This window comes from Ursus americanus, chromosome X (genome assembly GCF_024610735.1).
Source record: "Ursus americanus isolate L20-20 chromosome X, mUrsAme1.1.p, whole genome shotgun sequence".
In the NCBI taxonomy this organism is placed as follows: Eukaryota; Metazoa; Chordata; class Mammalia; order Carnivora; family Ursidae; genus Ursus; species Ursus americanus.
The window spans coordinates 96,362,408-96,380,495 of record NC_142164.1 but is presented as its reverse complement, the minus strand read 5'-3'; the positions used below and the strand labels follow the sequence as shown (position 1 = coordinate 96,380,495).

General features: G+C 36.8%; 1 protein-coding gene across 11 annotated transcripts in view; it reads right to left on the bottom strand.

The window, feature by feature from the left end:
- DMD (dystrophin) overlaps positions 1 to 18,088 on the bottom strand; it is a 2,097,152-nt gene that overhangs the window by 686,507 nt on the left and 1,392,557 nt on the right. For all 11 annotated transcript variants that reach the window (XM_087859359.1, XM_087859361.1, XM_087859356.1 and 8 more), the window contains one exon: positions 11,688 to 11,852. In XM_087859359.1, coding sequence (XP_087715485.1) covers positions 11,688 to 11,852 — 165 coding nt within the window. The remainder of the gene's footprint in view (positions 1 to 11,687; positions 11,853 to 18,088) is intronic.

Genomic DNA, 18,088 nt, shown 5'->3' with positions numbered 1-18,088 from the left:
TACAAATACTGCTGGAGTAAGGAACTATGCAATGGTTAAAGACATGGACTATGATGGATGACCTCGGTGGTATTTTGGTAACTTAACAAGTGTCCAGCCAGGGACTAAATTTCCCCTCTCGCCTTCTCATAGCATATCCATCTTTCTTAGAGTGGCAATCTTCAGACTGGGATATGCCCCTGGAGGTACACAAAAGCTTTCTTAGGGATATGTAGGCATAGATGGTGTTCATGAAATCAGTTTCCAAATTCTAAGTTTCAACAAGGGATTTGCCTGGTTTTATTCCTGTGGTACACAAACATCATACCAATTATCATTCCCACCTTTTGGTTAAGGATAGTCCTCCAGCTTTACAAAATAAAAGCATGCCTCTTCTGATGTATCCCAATGGTACATTGTGCCCAAGACACATTTATGAAAAATCAAAATACAATTCAAAAATTGATGACTGAAATTCTCTTTTAATCAAGGTACCATCAAGCACCTACCCATCCATTTCACTAATAGATTAATTTCCAAAAAAATCTATTGATTATGTTTAACAATTACTTATCAGAAGTTACATATACTTAAGTAATTTGATTATTACTAGGTATATTTATTATTAATAATTGTAGATATAATTCAATCTGATGGATTTTTAAAAAAAACTTAGAGACTTACAGTTATGGAAAATTGTTTGTAAAAACTGCATTTAAATCCACATAGATATATTTGTTACACAGAAGTATGATAAAGTGGTTTAATAAAAGGCTTTATAGCATAAACATACGTTACATCAGAATACAACTCTCTGGGGGAGTAGAATGGAAATATAAAGAAGAAAGAAAAAGGACACGAAACTTAAAAGATGAGCTTGTTTTGTGTATTTTTTCAAGTGGATGATGGTAGATATCATATTGCTATGGTATTTGGAGTCTACTGGATATATTCAAAAGAGTAATGTAACACTTTTTAAATGTCAATATTTACAATATGCCAGGGGAGAAAATAGACTTCGAGTTTAGAAAGTTCAAGAGGATACTCAGTTTTCTAAGCTATTTGGAGAGTTTTCTAAGCAGAAGGGTCTGCATACCACTGTAATAGACGATTTTGGGGAGACTTCCTCCTTGGCTCCACAGGGGAGAAAGAAAAGCACCCTTCTCCCCTCCCTAATGAAGTAAATAGGAAAAAAAAAAAAAAACCAGTTTCCTCTTAGCCAACAAAATCTTAGTCCGACTTGAATTCTCTGTTCCAGGAATTCCCTATTCAAGAAAGTTCTCAAGTCTATAATCTTCTCCTTATATGGGCAATTTGGTTGCATGAACAATGAAAATCTCATTACTATCTGCAGTCTTTTTTGGGGCGGTTTTCTGGTAGCAACTTACCCCTTTCTTTTGAAAGGGTGGTCTATTTTGCAAGCCTAATTTTTCTTCTTAGAGGCTCTTGTCAAAATTCCAGCTACACTAGGAAAGGTCCCATTCACCATCTTTTTCTATTATTTTAGGAAAATGTGCTCTCACCATAGTTGTACCTTAATCGAACAAGTCCCAGAGAAATTGTCCCAATTTTTCATTATTAATCAAGAGGCAAGTCAGGATAAGAAAGGTGAGTTAAACAGTGTCATAAACCCAGTAAGTGTCAGAGCTGGGATCTAAACTTTGGTCTTTTGTTTTTCTCCCCGTTATCATGCTACTTCAACTAGGGAATGGTTTTTGGAGTTGAGAGAAGGGGTGAAAAGTAAAAGATAAAATTATGATCCCCAGTGTTCCAAAAGAAAGGTTGATGCCTAATTCCATTAAAATATGGACTTATCCACAAACCAATAATCTTCAAGATTTTATTGGAGCTGGAATTATATATACTATTGCCTAGAACCAGCCTAAATTCGGGGGGGGGGCGTTAATTTCCAATAAACCTCTGTTCAGTTGCATGCTGAATGAGAATATTGCACCTTTTTGTCTAATAACTTTAACCCACTATTTTTCAGGACACTTTCCATGGAAATATTGAAATTAATATAGAATAGAAAACACTTAACTATTTTTCTAGGAATGAAGATATAAAACATAAAAGACATAAAAGGTCAGTGTCCTCTTCTCTGTTTTTTACCTTCCTAACACCTCTTAAAAATTAAAAAAAAGAAAACTAAATTAGATTTCTTATTTTAATTCTGAGCTAGTACACGTCTTTTTAAGAGAGTGACTATCTGAATGTGAATAATCTCACTGTATGTGAATTATCTCCCTAACAGTGACCTAGATGACATTAACCTCCTAAAAGCTAATTACGTGAACAATGACACACCCTTGACTGATTGAGGATCCATTGAGGAATTCAATTCAAAATCCAGTGCTCCTGATGACTGTCTCTGGAAGCATGGTAAAGACAAATTCTTTTCTTAGGAGTCTGAATTGACTCATGATGCTGGGTTAGAGTCCAAGATTTTTTGTTTGAAAGATATCAAAGGTGTAGAACATATTACATTCTCATTGAGATCTCATTTGCTTGAACTTCAGTTCTTTGGCATTTAAAGCACTCTTTCTCTGGCGTTCTTACTTTGTTGTTGTTACTTTGGTTCCTCCCTTCCCCATGGGAAGCTCTCACTCTTCTGATTCTCTGAAGAGAACAGGTACGGAACTCTCCGCTTCCCTCCTTGTTGGCATGGTTTTACTAAAGATAATTTGGAATTTCAATGGCCTTTTGGGGAAACTTATGATCTCCCTACACTGGCTCATCTAGGACCTCTCCCTTCTGGTCACCTCTGCTATTCTTTCCTTTTGTCACCTTTGATCTATCTGTCAGCTCCCTTGAATTCTTTGATACATTGCCTTTCAAAACTTTTTTATCTTCCTTTCCTCTGTTCACCTCTGCCAGACCATTCCCTGCCCACCCGTCCCTCAATTGAACTATAAGCTTTATGCTCCCTGCCACCATAGGGGGCTTCCAAGAGACTTAGGAACCCCAAAAGTAGTCTCTGGAAGCTGAAAAGACTACCTGGAAACAAACTGGATATTTTATATACTCAGATGGGCTTTGGAAACACCCAGATCTCCATTTGCTACAGTTTTAGTCACTCACCCAAATTTTAGTCCATAGCCTTCATAAGATTACCTATTAAGTCCAAAATAGCTTAAAAGTCTCCTACACAAATACTGATGAAAATGTTTAGTCTTTATATTGAACAGGTAACCTCAACTTGTTTTCATAATCGTTGCTAGTCTGCTACAAAATGGTAGTATATGACAGTTCACATTTATCTGCTTCCTGGTTTTTTCCATAAAACAAAAGTTACTAATGGTTAGAAGGTATAATCAATATGTATAAATGAAACTTCTAGAAACATAAAGGTCAAGGAGAAACAACTTTGTATGCAACATATGCAAAGTGTGTAATAGCATTGGTTTTGTTAAGTATGAAGAGAGTAATGTTGTCGTTAAGTGAAATGACTGATTATTCCAGAAGGAAAATGAGGAAAAGTATAGGACAAAATCTGAGTGGATATTGAAAGTTGTAGAAAGTTTGTGGAAGAGAAATTTTGTCTCATGTGATCAAAGCTGACTATGATTGAATGGGTTTATAAGCTTTTTACAAATGAGCATTAGTATCAACAGTGTATTAATGCGAAACTAGAATTTATTTTTTTCTTCATTAAAATGACAAAATTTTCTCGGATTATTGATTCGTTCTTAATAAGAGATTGTAAAAGCTTTTTCTTTACCTTCTGAATAATTCAGGTAAGCAACAGTGATTGTGTCTTATCAGAATAATTTCCTGTGTTTTATGTTGATTTTATCATGTCCTTGATTATTTAAGAATCATCTCACTTTTGGGAGAGCCAGTCTTTTATAATCATGTTACCTCCTATGTTTATTTTTGAAATCTTTCACTGTTACTTCGGTTAAATAGGTAGTCAGGGACTGTTTCAGTGACCCATGGTCCTATTTATCCAAGGGTTCAAACCTTTTCACATTTTTGACAACCTTTGATATTTTGCCTTCCACAAATCAAACCCAAAATGAAATCTTGGTCTCAAACTGACGTGAAAAATCTTTAGATTTGTTCTCTCACATTTGTTCTCAATATCTAAAAATACATATGAAGAATAGTTAGGCTTATTTGATATGTTGAGTCAGCATAAAAAGCATCATCAAACAAGAGATGGTTAACCTTCCAGAAGTTATATTTATATGGGTCACATGTTATTAACATAAATATTTCAGTAATTATATCAAGTTACTAGAAATTAGTCAATGCCCTTGCTATCCATGATTTGACTTGGTTCTGCTTTGCCTAACAGACCACAGTATAATGTCAGTGATAATTCCAGTTATTAGTTAAAAATGTTGCATGCCACAGAAACGATTGAATTCCTTTAAGTGAACTCTCATCAGATCTTTAACTACGGCTGTTTGAAGCCTTTTATCATTTACAGAGAGTCGTTTTACTCTGAGGCTCCCCTGAAAGTGCTTGGAATCAGCTACAGGGCCAGAATGCTTGTCTCCAAGGACAAGGGACTGTCTCGGAGACCCATAGAAAGGACTATTTCAGGTACTCTAGGGCACAAGCTTCTGCAGCTTTGCTTAAATAACTTGGACTGAATCAGAATTTCCACAACTCCAGTGGAGAAGCTAGCTGGTGGGTTTATGAAACTGCTAACCCGAGATCAAGCAAAATGACAATCAATTACAGAGAACTGATTTAACTGACGAAGAATCATTTGATTAAGGCTTCTGTTTGGAATGCTGCCGATGCTTTAATGTTCTATTTTCTTGATACAAGGAACTCCTTTTTCTTTCTTCTTAAGCCATCTCTATCTCAGAGCAATTTAGTAGATTATACTTTTATAAACAGAAATGAAACATTTATCTTTTTCTCCCTGCCTCCAGAATTCACAAACTCCTATTGAGTAATTTTATTTTCCTGGCAATATGATTATTTGCACAGATTCAATAAGAATCTGTCTTTCTTGTAACAGGACATTATTGAGAAAATTGATTCTATAACCAGGGCTTGACTGGAATGTCATATTTGAGAACGATATACATAAAATCGGATATGACCAGATAGTTTTAAAGAACCACGCAGTACACTTTCTGGAGACAATGTTTACAAAGCCCTCTTGAGAAAACTAGCCTGGCTTACGGGATGTCCAGTCTTACAGGTAAATAAGGAAGGTCACTTCCTGGCAGGCCCAGGAAGTCTGAGGCTATTTTGAGGACATTGAGAATAGAAAACTTCACCCCAATCTATAGGTCCTGCAGGTAACATCTGATGGCAAGTTCTTGGCGTGACTTCCTAATCTCACAAAGCTTTTAAAAGGCAAATCTGAGATTCTTTATAAAAACTACAGCAACACAAACTTTGAAAGGCCTGTGTAGTTAGCTACTACTCTTGCTGCACTTACATAAATACAGCCCAGCTTTATTTTGTAAACAAGAATAATCTTACTGGGAGTACCTTTGATCATATGGGAGGTGACTGCAGAGAGACCCAAATTATGTTTCAATAGAAAACTGGAGCACACCCTGATGGGTTACTAGATTCTAGTCCTGCTCTTTGCCTTTGAGCTCTTTCCTATTTCCCTGTAAACTATGTGATATCGTTACCCACCTGCAAATTGGACTGTCTCACACATTTTGTTCATCCTTACCAAATTTTCAATTCTTTCAGTTTCTTTCAATATCTGACTACAACACTCCAAGCTCTTGTTTCCACTTTTTTTCTCCTCTTCTCCTGACTTGGCATCACTGAGAACTAAAAGCTAACTACCCATATCCTTATCAAGATTCTAGATTGTCCTGCAGTTGAACTTTCCTCTCAGGCTCTAATTGATGAGGGAACACAAGGCAAGCTGAGGACAAAGCAGAAACTGACACCCCGCAACCCCCCTCCTTGGAATGTCTGTGACATCCCTCAGGCACTCCTGGCTGCCCTAAAGGAGAAAGAAATAGTTAACCTATAGAGACCACAATCCCGCAAGACTTGAGTCTCCCTCAGTTTACATATGTCTTAGCAGTTTATAAGAACAAAGCTATCAGGAACCTATGTAGACACAATTAAATTTCCTTACTACCTACACAGCCCATTGATGAGTCCTTGAAACAGGCACAGTGACATTCCTTTAGGGACTCAGCTGCCTTGATGCTAATCCTTTGCTAAGGGCAAAAGGCAATCCTAGCCTGACACCCGCCCCCACCTGGTATCCTGTAAGTCTCCTTTAACATATAAAAATTCCTTTGAAACTTCCTTTATCTCTAACCCCCCCCCCAAGATACATGTTGGGAATCATCCCCCAAGCATATGGCCCACCGATATACATCTGAAGGGTCTCATGACTAAGGTTTTATTAGACAGTAATAAATGACCTTTTCCCAAAAATAGCTAGCCCCTCAAAGTCCTGGAAACCTTGCTTCCAAAATTCCTTAGAGACTTACGCTATCCCTAACCCCCTCCCAACTTGAGGGTATATAATGGGCCTCTCCTCATGACCCTGGAGCAGCTCTCTCTGCCCACAGGTCGTGTCCCTGTGCTTTAATAAAACACCATTTTGCACCAAAGACATCTCAAGAATTCTTTCATGGTCGTGGGCTCTGGACTCCACCCCACCTCACCTCACCTCACGGATATCCCACAACCTCATGATAATGAAATCCTGAGAGCTGCAGCTGGACAAGTAGATCTTGGCTTCAAAGAACTCATGAGCACAGTGAATTAGGTATGGACAACCTGCATGCCTGGAGCTGTGCCTGTAAGGGCCACTCAGGAAGTTCACTGGAAGTCCCACGGCTTTTATTCTCTGCTCCAGGAAATAGCTATGACTGTGGACAATCTTATAAAACCTCTCTGACGTCTGTGCTGTCGCCCCAAATATTCCAATAGTCATAAAATGGCCACTGCCATTGTCACTTCTCCATCTGAAGACCTTTCCAGCCCAACCTCTAGGAATCTTCTTCATTGGCTGCCCTGGACTCGGAAACTGGGTTTATAGTTGGTTCCAATCATTAATCTTTGTTTTTCCTTTTACTGCCATAGAAAATACCCCTTATTAAATACGTAATTGCTCACACTGTGCAACAAAATCCTCTACTATTAAGTTTCAGACTCAGTTCAAGTAGTCCTTGAACAACAGAAAGCTTCTCAAAGAACTGATATGGAGTAGCTTTCCCAAGCTGTTCGGTGGGAAAACTGGCTTGTCTCTGAAAAAAGAGGGGAATGACAAAGACAGCCTCAGCATTCTCCTTAAGGTTGACTGAAGGGTTAGAAGGGTTTCTTTCTGATTATAGGTCTGAACTCTCTTTTCTTAGTGCATTTACTTTAGAAAACCTTTGATTGTAAATTCCTTATCGGCCTCTTTGAGAGGTAAGTCCTCTACAACCTAGGAATGTCTTTCTCAAATACCTGGGAGCCACCGCATTGAAATGTAAATATCAGGAAGGCTAGCACTGGCGCCCCATCTCAGTGGGGGGTGGGGGGTAGTAACCTCCCTTCGGTAAGGGACAATTAGCAAACACAGGAGGCCAAATCACAGTGACCAAAGTCCCTGCCAGTGCCCCCCTGTACTTTAGCTCATCCCAGTGATTGAAATCTTTGCTGCCTTTCAATTCAGTGGAGTTGACTTCAGTCTCTCTCTCCTATTTCAATAGTCTCGAATAAAGTTTTCTTTGCCTGTTAAATTATCCGGTGCCTTTTTTTTTTTTTTTTTGACAACACTCACAGCAACATGAACACACACACAGAAGGGTTTGGATGCTCACATACTTTATCATTCAGTCACTCCAATTGTGTCCTCTGGTAGTTTTCTGTGTGGATTTGTCATTATGGGCAATTAAGTTTCTTACATGGAAAGAAGAGCCAGTAGAAGAGTATGTCATGTTATTTACTGATCACAGAAGCAAAGTCATTCTTGAAGGCAAGAAAAAGCCCTCCCTGTCTTCAATATGAAGATATTTCAGTCAGTAAGATTTAACGTAACATTATGTGCCCCCCCCATATTTTAATACAAAGTTTAGAAAGCAGTAGTTAGGCAGTTTTAGGTCAGAAAAATAGTATACCTACAGCTCATTATTGACAGTATTCATTAAAGATTAAAAACATAAGACCCTTTATAGAAATTCTAACCGGTCCCTGGTTCTCAGCATTCAATGATCATTTCTAAAATCTGAAATCAACATATTTTATGTCTAAATTGAGAGTACATTTGAAAATCTAAATTCAAAGGCATGCCTTCTAGTGGGCTGACTGAAGGGAAAGGTCTGTGATTATGCCTAATTTTCACCCTCTACATCATGATCTCATTGATTATGTTTCTCAGTTTGCTAAGGGTTCTGTGAGGTGATTTTCAAGATGAATATTGCTATTTGCAGGATTTCCTGAATAGGAATATTTCGGGAGTAAATTGCACAAGCCAAGCGATGTGCAGTCAATTTTCACTCCAGCATAAACAATGTATTAGAACAGAGCCCTTAAGGCTTTTTTTATTTGGGTTTCATTACACAGCTAGCTGCATTTCATCAATAAGCATGAAGTGCCAAGCAGGCAAAACTGAGGCTCACAGAGGGTATTACATATTTTTCTAACAGGTGCTCAGAGTTTGACTAGAGAAAACAAATGACCTGGATGTCAAGGCCTTAGGCTCTTTGTTTCCAAGGTAGCCATGGCCACCATGGACAAGACAATTTCTTTACATTTAGGAATTGGAGGCTCCTTGTGCATCTACTTTCTTTGTATTCATTCATTCCTAAGATTTTAGAAGGGAGTTTCTTTCTCTGTATTAATAAATGGGCATGTCCACAAAAATGTTTGAAAACTATTTTTGGTTTTCAGTAAAGTCCATTTCCCCATTTTCTTTAACTGAAAAAAGAAGAATTTTAATCTGTTTAAGTTGAGGGCTACAGAAGGCTGTACAGACTAAAAGCACGTATCTTATAGAAGGACTCTGAGCAATCTTCATAAATCATTTATTAGACGGTGAATTTAGATAGAAGCTAGACAAAGAGAGATAAAGAACTAGGTAAGTTAGTAAATTATTCACACAGGTCGCTATTTCCTGATTACGAGTTAGGCGTCTGAGAATGATGGGAAGAATGTCTCAAGTCATCATATATATGATTTTATGATCTTTTTTTGCCTTGGATATAGCCACAGAAAAGAAGAAAAAGGCTAAAGGAATATTTTTGAAATCTGCACTCCAGAGATGAGAAACTCAGAACATGCACAGAGGACTGAAGCCAAGAAATTTTACTGCCAGGGAAAAAGCAGCTGCCTCTCCCCTCAGTGATTTAGACCAAGCTGCAGGAGGCAAATATCATGACTCTCTGAAAGTACACACAGCAGCGAGAGTGGGGACTTGTAGCTTTGATAAAGGAAAGTGATTAACACAGCTGAGAGGAGCTTTCACTCGAAACTGCAGGGACCTATTTGGCAAGGATGTGTGGGCCATGGACAAACAAACGCCCAACGCCAGTTTTCCATATTTGGGAACCATTGTTGGAGGGGGGTGAGACTGGGACTAAAGGCCCTTTGGTTGAGTCAACAACATCCCTTTGTATTGAAGGATTTTGTTATCCTTCCATGAACAGAGATAGCTAATATTGAATATATTTTTTTCATTACTTGAATGAAGAAGCTCATTTTAACTAAAGATTATATTTAAAAGTAAAGGAATGTGCTTTTACCTGTGAGTTACAGAAAGCTCCTTCTGACTGGAAACAAAGAGTTTATGGCCTTCCTTTTTATAATACTAAATCAAGAAATATTTAAGATTATGCTAGATCCAAGAGAATCTGGCTGAGGTTATTGTTTGTTGGACTAAGTAACTACTTCTTTGTTGAGATTACTGACTACTGAAAAATGAGCATCGAGGAGATGCAGTTGCACTGGAGAATGCACCCCAGTCAAATACCATTGAGGACCCTGTGCTAGCAAGGTGAAAACACTGAAGGTGTTCCGGGACTGGTGGCTTCCCTGAATGATGATATGACTTTGCGCTCACCCAGTCTTGTCCCCGTGACTACACCTAACCCAAATGCAGGGTGAATGGTTCATCAGAAGCCAGGGCTGGGAGTCAAGACCTCTACTGTGTCACCACTGTGCCAGTTGTGTTGTTCCCTGTCCCGTATACTTTCATAAAGCCAGCTAAATTTGTTTTGGGTAAAGCCTACTGTGACTTGACCTTAATCGTCTGACTTGAACGGAAGACCATGCCACTGGATGAGCAGTGGTGAAATGATGTCTACCTGCGATGTACATGGTATCATCCGTGCTCGGGGGTAGTTAACAGAATGGTGGACATACATGTCAGGAAGAGGTAAAGTGAAAGTAGTGGAGTGTGCTTTGCAAATATAACTCATTTTAGTTCTTCCCAACCTCTCTCTCTCTCCTTAACCTCACTCAAGTCCATCTTTCCTAAACTTGGACTTTGTCTTCTCTAGAATAGCCTCACACTTTATTTTATCCTTGCTTTATCTCCAAGCAAGACAGCACCTACTTGGAGATAAAAAAAAAAAAAACAAGAGGTTGTGATAACCCTGGAAAGCAAGGAAACTGAAAAATCGGTCAGTGAACTAAAAGAAAACCTTTACTCAAGATGTTACTTAACTTATTTAGTCTGAAAGTGCCCATCCTTACATTAACCGAGACGTTGAGATTTCAATTTAATTGGTTTATTTGATTAGTTGTTTAATGTTGTTGGCCCATAGGAGATGCGAAGCAGGGCATCAAGTTGGGATAAGTCTTTGGAATATACTCCTGGGATGAGAGAAAAGATAGGGATAATCAATGTCTACAGGGACACTAAAAGGAGAAGATGGCGGCGTCCAATTGGCATGTTGGTCTAGAGCACTAGGCATACCTGTGGCATCTCAATACCATTTTGGGTGTCTCATTACCACCTTTATTCTTTGAATCAAAAATACAAGTACATACCAGACACCGGGCCCTGAGATGGGGGTATTCAGAAAGGAGGGGGGATGAGGCAGGTAAGTAAGAAGATGCCCTCTGTACCGAGAAAAAGTGTGACGGGTACTCAGTCTGTAAAATTTTAGTATAAATCAACGTACGAAGGTTACAGGAAATGGACACAGAGGTTTATAAGAAATCCTAAGAGGGTTTTTTATTCTACCTGGGATATGGAAAAAGTTCTGAAGAAGCAAAGACACTGAATTCAGTCTTGAAGGATATAGAGAAGTTCATCGTGCCAACAAAGGAGAAAGAAGTCATTTAAGGAAGAGAGATCAAGAACACAGACATGGCATGAAACCTCACACATATAAACATAACTTATAATTGGTTGTAGCTAGGATAAAGATGGAGGTTGTTGGCAGAATAAAAGGATAGAAAGGTAAACTGGAGGCAGCCTGAGAGGGTTTTCTAATATTTACTAAAGAGCCTATACTTTATTTGGTAGGCACCTAATCTCCTAAACAACTTTAGTTTTAGATAAGGGGTCTACAAACATACATTGAGTGCTATTACAGTAGGGATGGGAAACGGGTCATAGCAACAAAGATGATGAAGCATTCTAGTGGTAAGAGTTTAAGGAATACATTATTGCTAGTAAGTGCTGTAAGACAAAACAAAAAATGCTAGTCAATTTATTATTATTACTAACATTATAATGACAAAAATGATTATGATAATGGATGAGAAACTTAGTTCAGTGATACTGACAATTTTTTAAAACAATATTTAAAGCAAAACTTCCCTACCTTAATGTCAAATGGTCCCGTTTGATTCGGCTGATTGTAAATCTCCAGCTGATCCCGAATAGGAGACAGCCACAGAAGCAGACGGTTTAACAGCTCTTCCAGCTGCCCGAGGTCTTTTATGTGTGCCTCAATTTCTCCTTGTTTCTCAGGCAAATCTCTAGAAACCTGCAATGAAAAAGAGGAAAAGATTCTCATGGTTTAAATAAAAAATCAAAAATAAATATATTCTAAAGTTACTTGCTTTAAAATGTTATAGAAATTTACTGAATTTGGTATTTTATAGCATGATACAGATTACTCACATGGGTTACATGTTAGGATTTAATTCACGTATTACAAATCATTTATTAATAGTCTTCCCCCAAATCCTATGCTTTAAAGACAATAAGCTTTTTTTTTTTTTTTTGGAAATTCAAAACACACACTCACACAAATGAATACCCAACTCCAACCAATAAAAGTAAAGAAGTATATTCCTCACTGAATCACTCATTTACTAAACATACTGGTGTACTGCATATTAGATGCCAGATACTCTGCCTTTATACGTCCTTCTAACTTTCTTTTATGTTAAGGAAAATTGTACAAGGGAATTCTTTCATGCACAAAATAAAATGGGGAGGTAGGCTATAGTTTGTGCGTCTGAGTATAACTGAGTAAAACAAAATAAAGTGATTGAAATAAAAAGAAGAAAAAAGACATTTGGATTAGATTAGAATATATCAGTATGATTATAGGCTACTTTTATTAAGGGCTTACAATGTGCCAAAGACCATGTTAGGAAGTTTCACATTTACTGCCTTTAATCCACCCAACGATCCTACCATACAGATACTATTGTTTTCCCCATTTTATAAATGGATGATGACACTGGGGTTGAGAAACATGAAATACCTCGGGAAGGAGTAGGATACTCTGTTCAACATTGTGAAGTCTAGAGTTAGGCTACTTGATTTAAATCTTAATTTTAGTTCTTTCCCAGCACTTGAGCCAAGTTTTCTTTAATTCTCAGTGCCTTCTCTACAGAATGCAGACAATGACAGTACCTGCTTCACAGGGTCACTCTACGGATTGAATAAGGGAATCCATGTAAATAGCTGAAAGGAATATCCTGCATGATAGTGAATGACAATAAGGTCATTACCTGTTAGTGATTATTGCTTGAGCTCAAGTGTAAGTAGGGAGCCAGGATAAGCAAGAGTGAAGCCTTTATCTTCCTATTGTCAAGGGCCAAAACAGGTACACAGTAGTAAAGAATGTGAACCTGTCATGGCAACTCTTTATGATATGATTAATACTATTTTAATAATATAAATATAACTTTACATTATAACACAAACACACATGCTACAACATACATCATAGAATATATGTTATTAGAGATAATATTTTTAAATTTTAATTCCAGTAAACACATCATGTTATATTAGTTGCAGGTATACAATATAGTGATTCAACACTTCTGTACAACACCCAGTGCTCATTACAACAAATGCCCTCCTTAATGTCTATCACGTGTTTCACCCATCCCCTGCTCACCTCCCTTCTGGTAACCATTAGTTTGTTCTCTACAGTTAAAAGTCTGTTTCTTGGTTTCTCTCTCTTTTTCTTTTGCTTGTTTGTTCTGTTTCTTAAATTCTACATATGAGTGAAATCATACAAATCATATTTGCCTTTCTCTGATGGACTTATTTTGCTTAGCATTATACTCTCTAGCTCCAACCACATCATTGCAAATGGCAAGATTCAAATTTTTTATGGCCGAGTAATATTCCATTGTGTAGTGTGTGTGTAGTGTGTGTGTGTGTGTGTGTGTGTGTATACATACACACCACATCTACTTTATCCATTCATCTGTTGATGGACAGCCATGGCTCTTCCATAATTTGGCTATTGTAAATACTGCTGCTATAAACATAGGGGTGCATGCATCCCTTTGAATTAGTGTTTTTGTATTTTTGGGGTAAATACCTGGTAGCACAATAATTGGATTGTAGGGTAGTTCTAAGTTTTTGAGGAACCTCCATACTATTTTCCAGAGTGGCTGCATCCGTTTGCATTCCCACTGACTGTGCAAGAGGGCTCCTTTTTTCTCCATATCCTCACCGATATTACAGTGAATATTTCAAAAAGTAAACTAGATAAGTATACTAATATACTAGTACATCACCTAAGTAATGCCTCATACTTTGGAACATCTGTTTTAGATGCTTCTGAAAGAACTAACTGAAGAACATTATGCTCCTTAATTGCACCCAAGAGGTATGAGATGAAAAGGAGATACATTAATGGACAAAATAACTTATCGGTTAATTTACAGGAGAAGGAATTTTATATAAGCTCTGATTGTATGTAAACAATATGTATTTTGAAACCTCTAATGCATTTATATATATTGTATAAAATGCATGTGCATGTATGAGTCAAGGATTACCATGCAGCCTGGACTGATGTTCCAGCCTGACACTAACCTTAGGCTCCCACAACGTTTCCTTGAAACACTAACTTTAAGATGATTCGGAAACATTAGGCCCGTATTGTTTGTTGTATAGAACTGTATCTGCTTTGGGGAAACTGTGAATTGGAATATAACCTATGGTCTAGATGACTAAAAATGGTGTAAAAGATGGAAAGGAAATACAGGCTGTGACTTCTCTTTAAAGTGACCTGCGCAGACCTTGGTGTTCCCCCCGGCAGCCTTTTCCTGTGTGGGTAAGGAGTTAAAAGAAGCAACGTGTGCAGGCAGCATGCAATGCTTGTTCATGGGTAATGAATCGTGATGCTGTATCTGCTCTGTTTGACTTGTATCCTGCTATAAAGTCAGGTACACAAAGTATTAGATAAAGGCCTGTTTGTGTTTCGTGAGTTCTAACCCATAATGACATCTATGGTGATGGATAACGTATTTGTGTGTGCTGGTTTGAGTGTGTGTGTGTGTGTGTGTGTGTGTGTGTGTGTGTGTGAGAGAGAGAGAGAGAGAGAGCGCGAGCTGATACACAAACGTAATTCCAGGTCTAGAATATATAATCTAATAATGCTTTCAGCTTATCTTTTCTAGCATTTATAAGGAAGTTACTAAACAGTTTATTTTTATTGGATTATTTTCTAGTCACAAGTACATGTAAAAATATTTTACAGCTTCAACTTGCAGCAACTAACAGCCTCTAGATTCTGAAGTTAATGAAAATAACAGCCATCATATTTTTTTTTAAATCTCTAAAATTGAGCTATGAACTCATTTATACCTGACCACAAATAGGGTTCACATATCAACACAGAAATCCAGGTAACTTTCAACTGAGATTGTTAGTTTCCTTCTCAGACTCCCAACCCATGCCTTCCTGGTTCTAGAGGTAGAACAATTCCAGACAGCAAAGAGTTCAATGGGTAAGATTTGACTAACATTTGAAAAAATTAAATGATAGCTCATAATGAGATTGTGGGGCATGAGTAGTTTTCAGGTTAGTTAGGACATCTGCATTGGGTATATTCTCACAGACCTTGTGCTTCCCACCATCGTACCACTTGCCTTATACTCTGTTATTTACACTGACCTCCCTCACTGAGCTTTGATTTCTGGATAAGCTGGATTTTTACACATGACAGGCTTTCAATAAATATCTGGTGAATGAAAGATAAACAATTCCAAAATTTAAGATTCTTTTTTTTTCAATTTAAGAAGCAATGCATGTCCAGAGTAGTCAACATAATGTAATTTTATCCTCACGTTAAATAGCTTTAATTAGCAGGCAAAGATATTAGTTGATTGGACTATAATGGCATATACAGATGAGAAAGTTTGAATGGCAAAAAAAAAAAAAAAAATCACCTAAAAGCAAAGTCATAGGACAAATGACAAATAGTGAAAAAAATATTTGCGTCATCTCAGATAAGGACTAATTTTCCTAAAGCATAAGAAAGCTTCTGCAAAGTAATTTTAAAAAGGCCAACAAGCCAGAGAAAAAATGACAGAAGTTAAGGACAGTCCACAAAAAATAAAACATAAATGGACTTTAAACATACATAAAGAAGCTAAACTTTGTTGTAATGGGAGATCCAAAAATTTCATTGATTGCACTGACAAAAATCCAAGTCTGAAACACACTATATTGCCAAGGTTGCGGAAAATACACGATTATATATAGCCAGTGGGATAGGCAAACTGGTGTACCCCTTGTGGAAGACAATTTGGCAATATCTACAAAATGCATGTAACCTTATAGCCAGAATTTTGCTGCTAGGAATTCATCTTGTAGATGTATTTATGCAAGTAAAATCAACACTTGGTAATGGTAGGGTAGATGGTGGATGGGGTGGAAGATTTTCACTACAGTTTCAAATTTTTGCAAAATATAAATGTATCACCTTCACAGAGAAATAAGTTAATTTAGAAAGTAAAACTACCAGCTTTTCTTCCTGCCAAAAATAATGATAAGGATATATATTTTAATAACAAATCATTATTAATAGGATGTAACACATTGAAAGCCACCAGTCCAAAATCGAGATTATTTCCCTATGACAATATCACTTCGTTAATGGTAGGGTAGTATTTGAGACCTTCTGACCTATAATTTTTGTGATTCTCCACAACTTCAAAAGAGTCTTCAGGTATTGATGGCTTCTACGTAGTTCATGGAAAACGATAACGTGAATAATTTAAGTATGTAGGGTATGAATAGGTTTCGTGTCAGTTTTTGTGTGTCTTAAAATTATTTACTATTACATTTACTACTTCATATTCTTATCACAATATGTATGCAGTTTAATAGCAAAATGCATCATTTTCCCAATAATCTTTTTAAGTATTATGGAACCATACTCTTCATATGACATGTTCCCTGTGCTGAAAGCAAAAAATTGAACAAGTTCAGTTCTCTTATGAGTTAATTTAGTATCTAACAAAATCTTGACCTAATTTCACACAAGATTAGCTTCCCTTTTTTCAACTTCTGAATTTTAATTTCAAATGTGTAGAAATTTTAATAAGATAAACAGAGGTGTCTGTTTTAGAAATACACAGATATTAAATACTTAACTTCATATCTTATACCAAAAACATTCTGGAGAAATTAAAGTGTTAAGTGTAAAAAAATTAATAACAGAACTAGAATAAAATATTGGTGTGAGGAAGCCTCTTAGAAGCAGAAAGTAATGTGAATTAACTCTTAAGGATAATATTTGTATTGCTCATTCAAAATTAAGGCCAATTAGCAGAATTACAAACAAAGGACAGCTGGAACTATTTGCAACATCTATCAGACAATGGGTTATAATCTTTCATATAAAAAGATCTTTCAGTAAATGAAATCAAATGGAGATTCTATTGGAAAACTCGATAAAGAATATAAACAGGAATCGGACAAAAAATGCAAACAGCTAATAAACAAAAGTCCAACCACTAAGTAATCAGTGAAATGCAAATTAAAACAGCAATAATAAACCATCATAAGCCTATTATATTGGCTTTTGTCAAAGGTAATTATCAAAGTTCTAGAAAATAAGCAATCTTATGATGTTTGTTAGAGGATAAATTTTTACATTTGTAGGGAGCAATTTGATAATTCAAACTAAAAAGCAAGACTTCTACCCTGAAAACTACCAATATGCCTGAGAGATTAAGGAAAGCCTAAAAAAATAAAGGAGTATACCTTATTCCTCCTAGAAACCTACTGGAAGATCCTATATTGTAAAGATATCAACTCTCTTCAAATAATCTGTAAGTTCAGTGCAAGTTCTATTAAAATCGCAACAGCTAGTTTTTACTAGAAAGTAACATACCAATTCTAAGATTTATATGCAAATACCAAGGACCAAGAATATCCAATGCAATGCTGAAGAACAACCAAGTTTAAGAATGTTTACTACCAGGTATCATTATTTAATATAATTAATTCTGTGTGGTATTGCTGTGAGAATAGACTATATGTACTTGATTTATGACAATAGTGCCACTTTAGTTAAAGTAGAGAGTGGATGATCTAGAAATACATATACTCTATAAGTGTGTGAAGTCAGAAGCAAGCTTATCCTTGGTGAGGGGCTAGGTGGGAAAGGGTTAATAACTGGGCACAAGCATGAAGGAAACTCCTAGGGTAATGTTCTAATTCCTGATCTGGGTGTTAGCAGCATGGTATGTTAACTTTTAAAAAATCCAACAACTTCTATTCTTATGATCTGTATACTTTCCTATGTGTCTCTTATCCTCCAATTTAAAAGAGTATATGAAAATATTTTAAAAGCCGTAGGGTAAGTACCTCGTAGTGCAATTACTGGAACGTATGGTAGTTCTATTTTTAACTTTTTGCGGAACCTCCATACCGTTTTGCATACTACACCAGTTTGCATTCCCACTAACAGTGTAAGAGAGTTCCCCTTTCTCCACACTACTAGGTATCTAC